Source organism: Myotis lucifugus, unplaced genomic scaffold (genome assembly GCF_000147115.1).
Source record: "Myotis lucifugus unplaced genomic scaffold, Myoluc2.0 scaffold_381, whole genome shotgun sequence".
Classification (NCBI taxonomy): Eukaryota; Metazoa; Chordata; class Mammalia; order Chiroptera; family Vespertilionidae; genus Myotis; species Myotis lucifugus.
This window is the reverse complement of record NW_005871429.1, coordinates 252971-271882: the sequence shown is the minus strand read 5'-3', so window position 1 is coordinate 271882 and position 18912 is coordinate 252971. Positions and strand designations below refer to the sequence as shown.

Here is an 18912-nt window from a genome sequence, read left to right as displayed (position 1 = left end):
CTGTTTCTTTCTCTTTTTCAATGCTTTGATCCTCAGTTTCTCTTCTGTGAAATGGGGGCAAGCTGACTTCAGTGATCACGCATTGCTCTCACAGGTGGGAAGTCAACCTATCTGGCTCCGGTATGGCGGGGGTGGGGGTGGGGGGTGGGGGGGAGGGGGGCCCCCTGTGCTAGGCTTTCTGCACATAAGTGACCTTTATCCCAGGAAATCATGGGATTCTCATGAATGCCCACTTATGACATACAGGGCCAGCACTGGGCACAGTTTCGGCCCCACTTTTCTCTTTTCCTGACATGTTTGGGAGGAGGGAGCTTGGGGACACATGCGTGGGATTGTGGCATGGAAGAGGGAGATGGAGTTCTAGCCCAGTGGCGGGGGATGGTCTTTGCATAACATCTACCTTCAAGGTCTGTGACTGTCTCCAGCCAGAGGTCAAAAGGAGGGTAGGATGTTCACTGCCAGCCCGCTTACTAGTAACATGCCCTCCCTTTTGCCCTCTGGGCTTCCTGCAAGGCCAGGCCAGCAGCAAACATAAGGCTCTGAGCCTTCCAAACTCTGTCCTTCCTGACCTACTCTTTCCTCATCCTCTTACATTTTAAAACACAGATCTCAGCCAGACTTTGGGTGTCCATAAGTAAAGATAATACATGCCCTTGACCTAGCAGGCCCTACGCCATGAGTCACAGAAACTAGGCAGTCTCCTCCCCCATAACTGCAGGTATTGGAGAAAGCACTCTCCAAGCCACTGTCCCTTCTGTCCCTTCAGATCCCGAGATTAAAGTGCCACCCTGCTCAAATCAACAAGCATACTGAGACCAGCTGAGATCTACTCAGCCCACATATCTGCCCATCCACGCTGTCCCAGGCAGGGCAGTGTCAGGGTAAAAGGCCAGAGCTGTACAAACTGTCCTCACAGCCCCACCCCAGGCTTTCCCATGGAACAGAGGGCGGTGTGAACAAGGGATGGAAGCCAGCTCCTAAGTCTGGGCCAGCGCTTGTCCTGTGCCAAGTTAAAGGGGCAGGACCCTCCCTGGCTCTGGGCTCTTCCCTGTCCAAGCTGAGTCACAGACAGGAAAGCTAGTGTGATTGAACTCCCCTCCTCCTGCCCAGAGAGGGCATTAGGCTGGTCTGTTCTTCTGGATCCCATCTGGGCACCACTGGCTTCTGGAGAAGATAGAGTGAAACAAAGGATGGGGCCCCCACATCTCCATGAGTAAACTGGTTCATTCATTCAGCAAATGTTTATGGCACACCACGTGGACCAGGCTCACTGGTAAGCGCTAAGGAGGTCCTGACCTTTGGCAGTTCAGCACAGCGGATGCTGGATCATGAAACTTACTTAGCACAGAATGCTATAGACTCCAGAGGAGAGGCATACAAGACCAGCTTCAGAGAGTCAGGGAAGACTTCCTGGAGGAGCTGGCAGTGCTAAATCCCTAGGGGCCATTGAGATGTAGATGTGGAGCAGGGCAGTTGACGAGTTTAGAGGCCCAGAAGGAGGAAAGAGACTCTAAATTGATACGCCACTGATTAGGGCCCTCAAATATGGCTCCTCCTGGACTCCAGGCCAGACAGATGGCGTGGCAGGTCTTCTGCCGAGTGACCCTGGTCAAGAAGAAGCCAGTGCACTTGTCCCACCGGCTCCCTGTGTTCCACACTGTCCAGAGAGCTATGACCTACCTCTCTCTCCAGCCTTTCTCCCCAAGGTGCTCCCCTGTCAAGCAGAGTATGTGTGTGTGGGGGGAAGCGGGGGGGGGGGGTGTGCACATGTGCACACACTTGCATGTGCTGGTGTATGTCGCAGGGGAGGGGCTTCTACCAGGTTATTACTACCTATATCTCAGACCTGGGTGTACGTCTGCAGGTCAGATAGTGCATGTGACTGGGAACAGTTCATATCTTGGGGCAGAGTATATGGTTGACAGTCTGGGAGGGTGAGACTTGGAGACAAAATCTCCAAGGGCCAGGCTGGAGATTTCTGTGGTGGCTTGACCTCCCACAGGGAATCTTTCTCCAGCCTGGGAAGCCAGCCCCACACCACACCAGAGCGCTCCATCTAGGACGGACATACAGAGAGGACAAGCAGATACAGGCCCAGGGCCTTCAAGAAATAAATGAGCTGAAAGGAACCTCTTTCTTGCCCTGACTGCTTTGGAGCCAAAGTGGGGAGAGGGGAGGGGCTTGCCCCAGCCTTGCCTTTGTGGTCAGAGAGAGATAGACCCCATTTGCTTTCTGTAGTTGCTAAGAGTGTCCTGAGGGAGGTCACAACTGGCTTCCGGAAGTTCAAACCAGGGCCTGTTCTCTCCCATCTGTGAAAGGTATCAGACCTTAGCCAGTTCTAGCCCCTCACCCCTCAGTCTGTTTCTTTCCTTCCCCTCTTTCCCTCCCTACAAGCAGGCCCCTGCCAGAACTCTCCCCTCCCCGAAAGGCACCCTTTTCCCAGCCCTGTAGCCTCCTGCTCAGGGAGGTGCAGTCAGCCAGCCCACTCGCCCCTTGCCTTCCCTTTGCCTGACAGTAACCTCTTCCCCCGCTGATGTCACCCCTGCTTTGCGCTAACACAGCAGCTGAGTGGGGCTCAGCGGGGTTGCAAGGTCCAGAGGGCAGCTGGCTGTGTTCAGAGCCAAGCTTCCTTCTGTGTGCCCCCCACCCCTTCCCCAACTCCTCTAGCTTTTTCCGGCCAAGTGTCTGCTGCTCTCCCATTGGGTCTCTCTGAGCCAATGTATCCACCTGGGGATTGAGTGTTGACTGGGCCCTCCGAGCGCCCAGGGGAAAGTCAATTAATTCCCTCCCAACTCTGTGGGAGGGAGAATGGAGCCAGAGTTCTGGGCCCACCCCTGGGGAGCTCACAGATCTCCAAGAGAAACAGGACAAAGCACAATAGCCAACTGAGCAGGGTAGTATCTGATGTCGGCAAAGGGTAAACATACCATATTAAGTAGGGTACAGTTTCTGGGAAGGGAGAGGGGCCCTTTCTTATAGAGGGGCCCCTAGAGTGAGTTAGGGGAAGAGAATGGGTTTGAAACAGACTCGTTTGGAATTTTGAAAAATGTCTACGTATGTGCACTTATGTGCTTTGACAATCTATTGACATTTACCCACGTATGTACCCCTCTTTTACAAGGCTCAGGAAAGTTGTACCAGCCTAGGTTACTGGGGTGGGGCACTGGGGACCATGGGGTGGGGATGTATCAGGTACATCTGTTAGGTGCGTTGTAGCTACTTCACAGGTTTTCTTTGAAGAGCACAGAAATAAACATGTTGAACAGACAGGAGGAAGGAGATTTGCTGGGTCCTGATCCTCCTCTGTCCTCCCACCACCCACCACTGCCCCCATGGCCCCATCCATCCTCCATAAACCCTGGAACCTAGGGTCCTGGCCCCTGGGCAAGTCCCAGTCTGAAAGGCCTCTGGGAGTCATCTTCCTTCTACTCCATTCCCCACCTCCCCCTTTCTTCTCCACCTCTCCCCGCCCAAGAGAAGAAAGGGAAAATCCCGCACTTGCCCTTAGCTTTACCTAAGATGTAAAATAACTATGTCTAAGGTGTCAAGTGATGTCATCATGCGGGATTCCAGGCTCTTTCTCGCTGTTTCCACACCAGGGGTTGGCTAGATCCCCTTTTACAGCCCGGGTTATTTCCTCCTATTTCCCCAGGAGACTGGGTTTGCAATGCTTTCTGGCCCGGACATGCTCTTGCAGAATCCTTGGTTTCCCCATGTCCTTTCAAGCAGCAGCCAAGAGAGCCAACTATATTCATCCCTTCCCTCCCAAGCCTGTCTTCCAGCTGAGGACTGGCCAGGTGGAAAGAGAGATAGCAGTGCCTTCAAAACATGAGGGAAGCCCACAGAGGCTATTGGCCCAGTCAGTCCCTGTCATGCCAGGCACCCAGCAGTCTTCTCCCTTCCCCAGACAAAGGCCAACTTCTTCTTCCTGACCCCCAAGAGCTACCAGGCTTTCTGGACCACCTGGCAAATGTGTGGCTGCCCTGTCATGTACTAGGCTTTGACTGAGGCCATAACCTGGTGCCAAGGGAGGGTCATCGGAGATAGATGGGGCCTGGTGCTGGCCAGCTTCCTGTCAGGGTAGGTGGGCCTGTGGGTCAGGGCTGAAGCCACCACCCACCTGATCCCATTATCTCGTTCACATTGCAGGGCTTACAAGCAAGAAGGAGCCAAAGGCAGAGTTATGGAAAAGGTAGGACTTGCTTGGGAAGGTGCATGTACCTGGGTGCATCCAGACAAGCAGAAACGGAGTCAGATGCAGGGGATGGAGGAGCCCACTCTTTGTTCCCTGGGAGAGGGGTGGGGAGAGGAGAGTGAAATCAGCACGTGAAGGGAGAGGTAGGGATTCAGTTGTCCCCTCAGTGGTGGCGAACACAGAAGGCACTTGGTAGAGTCTCCTGAAGGCTGATGCTATGAAGTTGTGGAGACCATAAGAATGGGCCTCGTAGACCTCCCACTACCAGTGGAATAATTGACCAACAGCATTCACCTGGGCCACCCTTCCAGGCGAGCAGCCTGGGAACGTCCGTGTCCTAGGAGCAGCCCAACCAATAATTGAACTTGGCAGGGATACCAAGGTAGGCTTCTTCCTGGGAGACGCAGAATTCCCCTGATGGTTTATTTTGGTTCCCTGAAGGTCTTGCAAACCTTTCTTAGGCTAACTACACTGCGGAAACCCACCCAACCTTCCTACCCTCTCTCCTTCCATCAGACGTTCATCATGGTCTGACGGTTCTCCCTGCCTTCCTTGGCTCCCTGCCTATTTTCTCTCACAGGTGTTTTCCCCACTAAAACCGTTATTCAGTCTTGGTGTCTGCTCCTCAGAGGACGCATACTAACATAGAAGACAGCCAGGTCTATCTCCAGAATGATAACTACCCACAGCTTAAGACCTGTTAGCAGGGCCAGACATGAACCTTTAAAAATTTTTTAAAAATATGTTTTTATTGATTTCAGATAGAGGAAGGGAGAGGGAGAGAGAGATATAAAGACCAATAAGAGAAAATCGCCATAACCGGTTTGGCTCAGTGGATAGAGCGTCGGCCTGCGGACTGAAGGGTCCCGGGTTCGATTCCAGTCAAGGGCATGTACCTTGGTTGTGGGCACATCCCCAGTAGGGGGTGTGCAGGAGGCAGCTGATTGATGTTTCTCTCTCATCGATGTTTCTAACTCTCTATCCCTCTTCCTTCCTCTCTATAAAAAAATCAATAAAATATATATATTAAAAAAAAAATAAGAGAAAATCATTGATCGGCTGTCTCTTGCATGCCCCTTAGTGGGGATTGAGCCTGCAACTGTGACCTCCTGGTTCATGGGTCAATGCTCAACCACCTAGTCATACCAGCAGGGTGACATGAATCTTTAGAGTTACCCAGAAGAAAATAATAAGTAACAGGAAGGAACTGGGAATAAAAAAAATCGTCCCTAGGTTGGGGATCCTCTGAAAACACAGGCCCTCAAACTGGTTCATCTGCTTTTTTACTGACAGACAGGACATGGGTCCTGCTGCCACCTGGTGGCCATTATGGGCAAAACAACCTAGGCTGCCATTCAGTTCTGTGATTCTGCTCAAGAGGGTGCGAGTAGAGAATTTGTTCTGGTGTTTGGGGTCTTCTCTCTCTCTCATTTACAGCATATATTATAGGAATTGATTCCAAACTTTACATCCAAAGCGTTTCTCCTTAAAATCAGCACCATCATTGCACATATCTGTCAATATACTAAAAACCATTGAATTGTACACTTTGATTGGTTAAATTGTATGGTATGTGAAGTATCTATCTATATAAAAGCCTAAGTGACCATTTGACCAGTCAACCGGTCGACCAGTCGCTATGACACATACTTACCACCGGGGGCAGATGCTTAACACACACAATCAGGCTCCCTCCTGTCAGGATCTGGCCTGTGGGGATAGGGCTAAAACTGTCTATCTGACATCCCCTGAAGGGTCCTGGATTGTGAGAGGGTGCAGGCCAGGCTGAGGGACCCCACTGGTGCACAAATCTGTGTACTGGGCCTCTAGTATCTCAATAAAGCTATTTTTAAAAATCAGCACCAAAAGAGAAATTGGAATGAAATGACACTTTTAGAACATGAAGATGAGAAGGGTTAGTTTTAGTTTCATGGGACGTCCACAAAAGATATGTAAGAAGGTCATATGTTGGGTGTTCAATAAATAATAAATTACTTGTGCAGTTAAATGGAGCCACTTCTTTCATTTCCTCACTACACCCCTTTAACCTCTACACCCCCACTTCTCCAAATCAAGCATCTATACCCTTCTCACTTTCCAAGGTCACCTGAAAGATTCTAGTGTAAACATCCAAAGGCTTTTATGAGAACTCTTGACCTTTTAGCACCATTTGATACTGCCAATTGCCACCCCCTTCTTAAAATACTCCTCTGATTTTGTGTCTTGAAAATCCTTGGTTCTCCTCTGATTATGACTCATTCTCTCCCTTTCTGGCTCCTCTTTCTTCCCCAAACTCCTTAAGCTTATTTCTGTCTTTATTTAACCCTTTGACAATCTCAACTGTTTCTGTGGCTCTAATAAACACAGGATCCCCACCTCACTCTCCCCAGTCTTCATTACGCTCTCAAGCTCTAACTCATCTGAATGTCCTATTAACACTTTAGACTCCAAAATATCTAAATCTGAATTTATCACCTTCCTGCTGAAACCTGCTCCTTTTTATCCTTCTCCCCCACCTCCTTTTAATAGAATCACTATCCTTCCAGTCATCCAGGTTTGAGACCTTAGACCAGTGATGGCGAACCTTTTGAGCTCGGCGTGTCAGCATTTTGAAAAACCCTAACTTAACTCTGGCGCTGTGTCACATATAGAAATTTTTTGATATTACTTTAAAAATTTAATGTCTACACAATAACCCATCATGTGGATGTATCCTAATTTATTTAACCTTTTTTCCATTGTTGGATACTTGGGCTTTCTCTTTTTCAGCTTTCAAAAAATGTATTAATTATGCTGATAGAAATATCAAGATAGATTTCTAGATATGGGATTAAAGAACCAATGGAATAAAAAAAATAAGGCTCTTGGTTCAGAATTCCTCTTCATGAAATTAAAAAAATTTTTTTGAAGTATAATTGACCTTTATTAAGGTATGATTGACATACAAGAGGTTGTATATACAGGGGTGGGCAAAAGTAGGTTTACAGTTGTGTAGGTTTGCAGTTGTAATACAAATAAATAAAACAAATAATTAAATAATAACACAAGAATAAACCCTGTGTTTTGTGTACTCATAGATGTAGACCTACTTTTGCCCACCCCTGTATTTAATGTGTACAACTTGAGTTTGGAGATAAGTACACAGGTGAAAACCATCACCTCAGGAAATGTTTTTTCTTCCTGCCTTCCACTCTCTATAAAAATAAAAAATAAATCAATGGGAAAAATATCCTCGGGTGAGGATTAACCAAAACAAACAAACAAAAAACTCACACAAAACAAAACACATGCATTTAACTACTGAAAAAGGAGGAGACATAGTCTTAGAATACTAAGGAGAGTCCTTAAAAAAATATGGAAAAATTCACTACCTGTAATCTTACTTATTTCATCTCATTGCAGACTAGTGAACGCTTCCTTACAGAGGAAAACCACCTCAAGGACTTGAGAACTGGTCGGTGAGTCCAGAGGAGCTTCCTGACTCTGAAAACTCCATGATTTAAGCCCCACCACCTCAGAAAATGTTTAATCCAAATGGAGTTTCACCAGCTACTCTAGTTCTCTTATTAATTTCTATCTCTGTTCCAGGTGTTGAGGAGATAACCAATTTTAGGAGTGAAGATGTGGTTGGATTCCATGTCTTAATGAAGAATCTAATGCAAGAGTTCAAGCTTAGCTCAACTCGCATTCCAGTGGCCATGAGGGATAACGATTACTTAAGTCTTAACATTTTTTGCCGTGTTGCAATTTTCTCCTTGTTTGGTCTTTTAACTCGGTCCGTTTCCTTGTGCATCTTAGCAGTGAAACATTTCTTAATCTCAGAAAACCATGTTTGATGCAGGGACCAGAAGCGGGGAGAGAGGTAGACATCATTGTTTCGCTTCTCAGCCTCAGAAATGCAGGTTTCCTGCTGTGTATCCTCATAGCACCCTGTACTTCTCCCTGGCAGAACTTTTTATGGTTAGAAATGATTTGTGTAGTTGTTTAGTGCCTATCTTCTTCAACAGAATGTAAGTATCTGGTGGTTTAATTTACTGCTTCATCACCAGAGTTAAGCATAGTCCCTACCGTGTAGTTGGCACGCAATAAGTATCTGTGGAATGAGAACTCGGGATGGGAAAGTATGTGTCTCCTGTACTGGGGCCTCAGAACTGGGCCAAGGAGGTGCCTTGGGTGATTTCGTTGAGTCCCTGACATGATGCTGGAAGAGTGAGCACCAGAGGGATCTGCCCTGGTGCTCCAGTCTCCCTCTTCACGGGGACATTCAGTCACCCAGGCCTCATGTGAAATTTGGTGAGTGGCTCTGAGGGAAAGTAGGATCCCATTCTCTCAGGTCCTCTTTCCCTAGTCTCTCTGTCATACATCCCCTTTCCTCTCCTGCCTTTCTTTCTCCTCCCTTCCCCTTTCTTTCTAGCCTGGTGTCTCAAGCTCCCATGGAGCTCTTTTTCCCCCCCCCTCCCCCCAATATATATATTTTATTGATTTTCTTAGAGAGAGGAAGGGAGAGGGATAGAGAGCCAGAAACATCGATGAGAAACATTGATCATCTGCCTCCTACACACCTCCCACCAGGGACGTGCCCGCAACCAAGGTACATGCCCCCGACCAGAATCGAACCTGGGACCTTCCAGTCCGCAGGCCGACGCTCTATCCACTGAGCCAAACCGGCCAGGGCTCCCATGGAGCTCTTTTCTTCCCCACACCACCACCTCCAGCAGGTGGCCTGACTTAACCCTCGACATCAGCTACAGACCTCTGATCGCCACAGCTGAAGTTTTGCTGATGGATTGATTGCATCAGGACCACGTGAGCACTCCATGCCCGGACTACACTCAGCAAGGAGATGTGGTCATCGTCTCAGACCCAAATTTCCAGGCAACTAAAGATTAACTTCCTCATTTTTGTTGATGGTATCATCTGCCTCCCATCACGTGGGTTTGATTGGTTCCCTCTATCTGTCAATCTTCTGTAGAAGGCATAGACAAATGGACTTGGATGTCCAGGAGGTCTTCTAGAATAGGAGTAAAGCTGAGGGTCTCATTCAAAAAGTTCTTTTATCAAAAGATGGCAGCAGAACTTCTTTACACCCAAACCTTCCAAGGGATCTGGCTTGTCCATTCTGATGTTTTGAGAAGCTAGGGCTTGTGGAAGCCCCTGGTGCAGTGCAGTGAGGTTTGTTATATAAAGACAGGCAGGGGAGGACTCTCTGGGGCTTAGCCTACTCTGGTCTGCTTGCTTGGTCCAAACTCACACGTTTGTTGTTGCTGAAAATTGGGCTACTCAAATTTCAGAACTTTTGCTATGCAGATGACTCTGGTGGTATATTGGTGAAGGTTAAGCTCTTATAGATAAGTGATTTCCAATGTCTTCTATTGAGAATAATTGCCATAGCGAGATAGCACTACTTAGAGAGTGTGTCCTATTGTTTATGTTTATTGGGGTGAAAAAGGTTGAGAGTCACTATGTGGAATACAGAAGGTGGTTTGCAGCTTGCTTCTGGACTGTAGGATAGTCGAATCTGGACTATAAATGATCCCCAAATTCCTTCCTCTAGAACAGCGGTTCTCAACCTGTGGGTCGCAACCCCTTTGGCGGTCGAACGACCCTTTCACAGGGGTCGCCTAAATACATCCCGTATATCAGATATTTACATTATGATTCATAACAGTAGCATAATTACAGTTATGAAGTAGCAACTAAAATAATTTTATGGTTGGGGGTCACCACAACATGAGGAACTGTATTAAAGGGTCGCGGCATTAAGAAGGTTGAGAACCACTGCTCTAGAACAAGCATGTCAAACTCGCGGCTGGTGGGCCGCATGTGTGACATGCTTGCTCTAGAATATGGGAGGTGACTTATTCCAGGGGAACTTATATGGAGAATTTACAGGGAGGTGGACCACAAGTTTTTATCCTACAGACTTTGATGTCCCTACGCTCTTTGTCAGGGCCCAGTAGATCCAAATAGCACAAAGAGTCTGTCTGGGAGGGGAATTGTGTAAAAAGGGAGCACAATGATGGTAGAAATGGGGTAATTCTCTTCTCAATGCCTGAACTAGGACAGCATGTGACCAAAAAATTTATCCCAGTGAAGCAATGGGACCAATGCACCAAGTGGACTAAGAGGCATCATCATTAAGATGTCTTTGGAATTTGATGGGCAACAAGAAGGTGCTTTCATTCCAGGACTTTTATAATACCCTCACACTGAAATGACCTTATTCTGTTTCATTGGTGTCAGCTGAAATGGAATGGGAGTGAATGCAGAAAGTTCTGGGACTCTTGTGCCCCTGGGAAAACAACAGCAGAGTCCTGGATGAAGGTATATACCTTAAATCTGAACTGCTGTGCATGAGCGGAATGCGCAAGGATGGATGGATGCTATGGTAAGATAAATGTGTTTTGTGCTTTATAGTACACTAAAAGACTTTATATTCTACTGTTTTAATCCTATAACAGTCCTCAAGGTAAGCAAGGCAGGCTCTATTATCAACACTTTGCAGAGTGGTAAACTAAGTCTCGAAAGGGACCGAGCCAGAACCAGATGGTTAGTAAAGAGCTAAGCCAAGAATTACACCCGGGAGTTTTGGTTTCAAGTTCAAGCCTCTTGGGTTTTGCAGTCTGAGCCATGAGACTCCTCTGAAATTGGTTGCCCACTTTAATAGGGTCACATAAGAAAAGTCAAGTGTCAGTAGAAACTTGAGGACATGGAGAACTGCTGGGCACAAAATCTTTAGGAGATCCCACTTGATTACAAGATCAGCAACTTCTTGAGTAAGACTACATATGCTAGAAATAAAGAGCATTTGGGGAGGAAATTTCTCAAGCTGTTACATAACCTGTGCTCTCAGGGGCATTAGGGGTTGATCCACACACATGCAGAGTGCTCAAGACTGAGCAGCAAAAGGCATTGTTCAGGTAGATGACCATAAATAAAAGCAGTCCAGCTCTGGCCATAAGCTCTCAGGAGTATGGGGCCTGTCATGTGATGAGTCTATCCAAAGCCCTGCTGATCAAAGACCTCCCTCAAAATATAGAATTATCCCCAAAGAAATCAGAAACCATCTCCTGTTCCCTTCCCCACTACTGTGGCCTATACTGTTAGCTTCCTCACTCTGTTCCTCACCCCTGTCCCAATGTTCAGTTTTGCAAGCCGGAATCCTTTTGCAATTGTTTGAAAGCTTGTGGGTAAGAAGCACAAAATCAGCTGATTTTACACAATATAGGCAATACTGGCACCGTTCCTTATTTTTTGTCTTCCCAAAGAAACCGAGCACCTTGGAAGGTGTCTCACTAGCCAATAAAATGGAGAGACGGGAACTCCATCTGGGAGGGCTCACAGAGAGGCCTTAGCTCCAGGCCACACAGAGTCAGTTCCCTTAACAGTGTCTGGGCTGAAGCAGGAGATCCATACAGCAGACCCAGTGGTAGGACAGCTGCTGCTTACTCAACCCTGCCGCAGATGTTGGGTTGCACTTATTGATCAAGGAGCTGGCCCAGCCCTGGGTTGTCTGCAGGGTTCCTCAAACTACGGCCCGCGGGCCACATGCAAATACAAATACTGTATTTGTTCCCGTTTTGTTTTTTTTGTTTTTTACTTTAAAATAAGATATGTGCAGTGTGCATAGGAATTTGTTCATAGTTTTTTTTAAAATTATAGTCCGGCCCTCCAACGGTCTGAGGGACAGTGAACTGGCCCCCTGTTTAAAAAGTGTGAGGACCCCTGGTCTAGAGTCAGGATCTCTTTATGAGGACATTCAAGACTGGTGGCGTCCACCAGGCTGATGTTTTACTGAGTGTGAAACGGGGGCTTCGGGCCAGTGCAGCTATAGAGCAGCCCAGATAGAGAGCCAGGAGGTGGAGGAAGGGTAGCCCTGACTCCAGCCATCAGGAGGAGGTAACTACCCGCACGCGTGGGGCCAGCCCCATTCTGGGCCACAGCACAGGCCTGTATATGAGCCAGGGCAGGTGGTCAGAGGCCAGCTGTGGGCCTAGTCAGAGGTGTGCTTGAGGGCTCCTGCCAGGATTTACATTCAGAGACCTGAGATTGGGAGGAAAGCAGGTCAGCCCTGATCGCTCTCATATTTCCGTTTTGTGCTCACACATAGTTCCAGGTCCAGTAGAAGCAGAGCCATAGGTAAGGTTGTCGGCTGAGCTGGGCCCAGTAATACACTCCCCTTAAGGAGTCCCAGGTCACCCTGTCCTCTCCTACCCATCCTCCCAATCAGGGCTTAGCCTTTCCCCAGGTTGAGCCCCACATCCTTAAGGGGCACCTTTCTATCGGTATAGCTCTCTCCAAGCCACGAGCACAGCTGAGAAACGAGAACTTTCTACCAGACCTCAGGGAAAAGGATACGACCCGAAACTCTGCAGACATTCTCCCTTCCTCATCAGCAGTCAGAGGCCCTGTCGCTTAGGTATCTGCAAACTGGGGGTCCTCCTGCCACTATCCTTTCCCCCCAGCTATGGGGTGAAGTGAGGGAGGGGAGCTCCCCCTCTGTATCCCACCAGGGGACAGCTCAAGGTCAGAGGGTAAAGCATCCCCAGACACCATTGGCTGAGCCTGTTAGGGAGGCAGCACTTTTCAGTCTCTCTTCCCTGGATGTGGTGTCCCCCTCCCCCCGGCTTCCCAAACGATGTCAGCCCTTGCAGGAGCTTTTAGTGGAAATGAGCTCAGACCCACAATGGAGTCCACCAGCCTCCTGCTCTCCCAGCTCCTCCCATTGCTCTTTCATCACCTCTTCTGTCTCACTGGGCTCAGGACCATCCCTCCATCAGGCCCCATCTGCAAGCAGCTCTCCCCTCCCCGCCAGCGCTCACCTCTTTCACCCCTCCTTCCTTCCACCCGAGTCTTCACATCTTCTTCATTTTCCCTTTTCTCAAAAAAAGAGTTCGTCAAACCCCTGCCTCACAGATCCCTCCCACCCCTTTCTCCTTCTCCCCTGGGACCTGCAGCAGAAGGGAGAGAAAGAGAGCCCCTGACGGGATTGATGGTCCTCCCCCGCCTCGCCTCCTCTGTTCCCTCCCCACAGCAGCCACAGATTTCCCTACAAAAGGCAGGAGGCAGAGGCTGTGCGAGACCAGCTGCTCTCAGACTCCCTTGCCCTCTGCTGGCCTAGCTGGGCTGGGCCTTTGCTCCCTCTTTCTCAGGTGAGAGTGGACACCTGAGGTGTCAGGTCCCCACCTCATTCCCCATGAATGCTATCGAAAGTCCTGAGGGGCAGGAGCTGCAAAATCTGGGGAGCGAAGCCTGGGACAACCCCGCCTACAGTGGCCCTCCCTCCCCACATGGGCCGCTGAGGATCTGCACTATCTCCAGTGCGGTGCCCCCCCAGGCCCAGCCCCAGCCCACGAAGCCTGAAGACAGACCCCAGGAGAAGGCACACAGGACCCTGGTGTCCACCTGCTGCCTCCAGATTTGCCGGGGCATCAGAGGTAGCTGGTGGGGGAGGGTTTTCCTAGGGTACTGGAGTCAGGGGAAGGGGTCACCAACAGCTTGTTGGTGGGGAGAAGTGATCTGAAGAAGAGGTGGACTCTCACGCCTCTTTGAGGTTTGTGAATTGTCTGTGTTAGAACTGCAGGCCCGAGAACCCGGGAGCCAGCCCATGTTCCCCAGAGGGGAAGCCTGCACAGTCATCACCTGGGGGCCCACAAGGGTACATGGGAGCTAGTTTAAGGAAAGACATGGGTGTGATGATGCGCTAGACCAGCGGTTCTCAACCTTTGGGTCGCGACCCCTTTGGCGGTCGAACGACCCTTTTACAGGGGTCGCCTAAGACCATCCTGCATATCAGATATTTACATTACGATTCATAACAGTAGCAACATTACAGTTATGAAGTAGCAACGAAAATAATTTTATGGTTGGGTCACAACATGAGGAACTGTATTTAAAGGGCCAGAAGGTTGAGAACCACTGCTCTAGACGGCCCCACCTGGACCAAGTGGGTCTTTCCATGCCTTCATTTGGGGACTTTGCTGGAGGAGGATAGGCCTGGTCAGAGTAGCTAGATTCAGCCAAGGGATAAGATGATGGGTGAGGAAAGGGGCTGGGATGGAGATGGGAGTAAAATACAGGAACTGATGGGTGGGGATCACTGGGAGGGACCCTGCTGTTGGGGATCCTGGGCATCTCTCCAATGCCTCGTAGGACTTTGGGGGACAGCCCTGACTGAGAATACAGCTGAGAACCGGGAACTTTATGTCAAGACCACCCTGCGGGAGCTTTTGGTGTACATCGTGTTCCTGGTGGACATCTGTCTCTGTGAGTAACATCTGTCTCTGTGTACAATAACATCTGTCTGTGAGAAGCATCGATGTGTACAGCATCTGTGTACGTACTTCTGCAGGGAACATCTCGGGGGCAGCATCTATCTGTGTGAGCAGGCTGTGTCCTGGGATCTTGATATTAATAACAAAATTCTATTTATGACCTTTTCAGCTGAAGATCTTATGCTTAAAAAGAACTAGTTGCTGAGTTTGGGAGAAGTCAGATAGATAGTTTAAAAGCCGTTAATAGAAGTTGCTTTGTCCAGAGTTACAAGGGGAACCCAGTTTTTAAATTCAAGTTCCTGAAACCTACTCAGTAGCCACTGTTCTCTATTGGCAGGTGGAAGTTTTTACCCTTTTGTAAAGAGCGGAAGGCCACTCCTTACTGTTTGGGAAATATACTTTGGTGGGTTTCACATCGTTATTATACGATGTCTGATCCATGTTTCTTTAGAGGCAGGAAGAAGATTCAGCAGGTCTTAGAGCTCAGACCCCTGAAGAAAAAAAAAAGGGTTGGAGATGCAAATGGTGTGGTGATGGTCGATGCAGTCTAGGTTCTCTCACACAAGAGACCACCAGGCCACAGGGGAGATGCGAAGCTCTAGCTACAGACACAACTGGGGAGATTTGGTTTTGAGGGAAGCAAGTGAAAAGATAAAATGGTGAATCACAAAGGGATAGAAGCAAAGAAATGTAGATAATAATAAAGTTGGGCCCAACAGATTCTGTAAAGCCTATAGATAAGGGTGCTTTGTACTCAGGTAATTACTTCTTTAAAAACTTGCACAACAAGTGAGGTTTGGCTAATTTCATAGAATCGTGTGTGTGTGTGTGTGTGTGTGTGTGTGTGTGTGTGTGTGTTGATTAAGCTGCTCCTTGGATTGTACAACTAAGGTATCTCCATCAATAGGTACCTTATGCCCCACAGAAGGCTCTGGTTGTTAGGCTGCATGACTCATATATATATATTTCTTTATTGATTTCATAGAGGAAGGGAGAGGGAGAGAGAGATAGAAACATCAATGATGAGAGAGAACCACTGATCGGCTGCCTCCTGCACGCCCCCTGCTGGGGATCAAGCCCACAACCCAGGCATTTGCCCCTGGCCAGAATCAAACCTGGGACCCTTTAGTCTGCAGGTTGACGCTCTATCCATTGAGCCAAACCGGCTAGGGCATGCATGACTCTTTTGAAAGTGGAATCTGAAGGTCTGATATCAGTGTTGACAGATACATTTGTTATTGTTGTGAGCCACCACATTTGTGTGAGCCCTCTGGAAAGCTGAGCACTTGCATCTACCTGTACTTTGGGACTCACTCCATGGGGACAGAGGGGGCAATTCTGAGTGTTTACCATGGACCCTCAGCACGGACTGAAAAGAGACAGTGCATGTGGGGAACAATGGTCAACCCCACAGTGTGCATTTTGTGGGGCTCATTTGATCGCGTTCAGCAAACAACTGTCAGAAACTCATTTGTTGACATACTGATTTTTGTTTTCACCATCTGCTAGGAAGGAGTGTTCCTCTTCTTTTTCAGCTCCCATGACAGCAGCTGAAACCCACAGGCAGAGCCTTTCTCTAGAGTAAATGATTTGAACATCTGTTTCTCCAGATTAGCATTTGGAGCAAGATTGAGAGGTTCCTAGCTCCCCAGAGTTACGGCGAGCCACTCTGACTCCTGGAAGCGTGGGTTCTGGAGCCCATAAGTCCTTTCTACCCATGTTCTCCACTTTTTAAGATCTCAATGCACTGCTGAATGCTAGGTGAGCTGTGACTTCCCAAAGTCTGAGTCGTAGACTCAGTCCAATAATTACAGGACGCGTGAGCTTTAGAGGTCACCAAGTTTAAGGATGCAAAAATCCCCTCTCTGTGATCCCTCTGTGGTGCTCTATCTAGTGTCAAACAAGCCCTATTGTGGGGAGTATCCATGGGGATCTCGCTGTTTCATGGGGAACCCATTCTACTGCAGGGCAGCTCTATTTCTATCCATCCATGGAGCCCCATCCTCTGTGCCAGATTTTGGACTGAGGGATACAGAGATGGCTGATTCTTGGGCCTTTCAGGGGCTTACCTTCTCCTCTTTAGAACTTTCTTCTCTTGAGCCATCTACTTCCATGTGTCTCTCTGAAGCCCGTATGGGTTCAAGGTCTGGCACTTTCAATTATCAGCTGTGTGATCTGGGGCGAGTTTGCTAACCTCTGTTAGTCTTGGAGAATGATCATACCCGGCTGACAAGATTGTTGTAAAAGTTAAATAAAATGGCCCACTAATATGCTTAGTGCAGTGCCTAGCACATGATAAATAATACCTACTATTATTTTTAACTCACAACAGACATCATAAAACTATACTGCAGTGTCCTGAATCCAACATGTAATGGAGGGTGATAGAGAATTAACCTGATACCTTTAAACCTCTGAAACCTCCAGCTCCTATGGAGTTGGGCTCTTAGTAAAAGACCTTGAAACCATTAAACTACCTGCAGATGTGTCATTAACTGCCTTTGACTTTGAGAATTCCCTGTCCACAAAGTGCCAGCCCCCTCAAGAACTTTCTTATGAAAAAGAAATTGGGGGCTTTCATATTCTGATGGTTCCTACAACATTCAGTAAAAGGGTACTAATACTAGTTTCTGAGCCCCCATCCTCTCCAGGCCTCTTCATTTTTTTCAGGCAAATCTTCAGACACCATCCAGCCTTGGACATTAACCTCACCTCCCTGACATCTCAACATCCTGTCAGCCTCCCTAAACCCTAAGGGGGTGTAAATAGTTTCTTCAAAGGCAAAATAACTTAAGTTTTACAAAAGTTTTGGGCCCTCTGAAAGGGCCACCACACACAAGCAAATAAGAGTATATATGTGGTATTAGAAGTTAACTGGGGAGGGGTATGATTAAAAAGAAAGTGTCTAAAGAGGCTCTCGGGAGCACTTTTGGGAGAGGAACCAAAATGGCGGCATAGGTAAACACCGGAGTTTGCCGCCTCGAACAACCACTTCAAAAATACAACTAAAAGACGGAACGGACATCACCCAGAACCACAGGAAGGCTGGCTGAGGAGAGATTCTTCAACTAGAAGGAAAGAGAACAGCATACTGAGGCTCAGAGGAGGCGCAGTGTGGAAAATACTAAGGTGCGGAGGTGCGCGTGGAGCGGGCTGGTGGCTGAGGGCGCGGTTGTCCTTTTCAATCGGGAGGGAGTCACAGACTCTGAGCTCCAGTTCCGGGTGAGTCTCTAGGGACCCAGACTCAAACGGGAGAAGCGGGACTGTCTGGCATTGGTGGGAACGCGAGGGCAGCTTTCTCTCCGAGGTTTGCAGCGGTTGCTGGGAATCTGCGAAGCAGGGCCTCTGGGAACGGGACTGAGAGCAGCCATAACTGCTCCCTCCGCCCGCCCTGTTGATCCTGTGCGACCCGCCCCGCCCCACCCAAGCCCTGCGCAGAGCCATTTGCCGGATTAGCACCTCTCGACAGAAGTTTTCCCACTGCAGACACAGCTGATTCTCACAGCCAGTCGGCCTGGAGGTCAAATCCCTCTAGTATTAACTACAACAATCAAGGCTTAACTACAACAAGACTGCGCACAAAGACCACTAGGGGGTGCACCAAGAAAGCATAAAAAATGCGGAGACAAAGAAACAGGACAAAACTATCAAGAGAGGATATTGAATTCAGAACCACACTTTTAAGGTCTCTCAAGAACTGTCTAGAAGCCGCCGATAAATTTAGTAAGGCCCTCGAAAAGACTGGTGAGACCACCGATAAACTTATTGAGATCTACAAGAAATCTAATGAGACCCTCGATGCTGTGATAAAGAACCAACTAGAAATTAAGCATACACGGACTGAAATAAAGAATATTATACAGTCTCCCAACAGCAGACCAGAGGAGCGCAAGAATCAAGTCAAAGATTTGAAATACGAAGAAGCAAAAAACACCCAACCGGAAAAGCAAAATGAAAAAAGAATCCCAAAATACGAAGATAGTGTAAGGAGCCTCTGGGACAGCTTCAAATGTACCAACATCAGAATTATAGGGGTGCCAGAAGATGAGAGAGAGCAAGATATTGAACACCTATTTGAAGAAATAATGACAGAAAACTTCCCCCACCTGGTGAAAGAAATAGACTTACAGGTCCAGGAAGCGCAGAGAACCCTAAACAAAAGGAATCCAAAGAGGACCACACCAAGACACATCATAATTAAAATGCCAAGAGCAAAAGACAAAGAGAGAATCTTAAAAGCAGCAAGAGAAAGAAACTCAGTTACCTTCAAGGGAATACCCATACGACTGTCAGCTGATTTCTCAACAGAAACTTTGCTGGTAAAAACGGAGTGGCAAGCAATATTCAAAGTGATGATTCCCAAGAACCTACATCCAGGGATACAAACACCCAGAGCTATCATGCAGACCTGAAGGCCTCTATTTGATCTTATGCGGGGAAGAA

At 48.1% G+C, this 18912-nt stretch overlaps 1 protein-coding gene across 13 annotated transcripts in view; it reads left to right on the top strand.

Moving 5' to 3' along the window:
- Positions 1-18912, top strand: part of PKD2L1 (polycystin 2 like 1, transient receptor potential cation channel) — a 49875-nt gene that overhangs the window by 13506 nt on the left and 17457 nt on the right. For 5 of the 13 annotated variants that reach the window (XR_002832375.1, XM_023765149.1, XM_023765150.1 and 2 more), the window contains exons 1-2: positions 13341-13632; positions 14348-14461. The exons of 1 other annotated variant lie outside the window; for it this stretch is intronic. Coding sequence is in view for 10 of the 12 variants with exons in the window: in XM_023765149.1 (XP_023620917.1) it covers positions 13392-13632; positions 14348-14461 (355 nt within the window). In the remaining 2 variants the exon portion in view is untranslated. Of the gene's footprint in view, positions 1-4149; positions 4193-7597; positions 7654-7783; positions 8489-8802; positions 9002-9991; positions 10584-13340; positions 13633-14347; positions 14462-16206; positions 16231-18912 lie in introns of those variants that run through there. 7 more of the 13 variants (XM_023765151.1, XM_023765152.1, XM_023743215.1 and 4 more) reach the window with 7 other exon arrangements.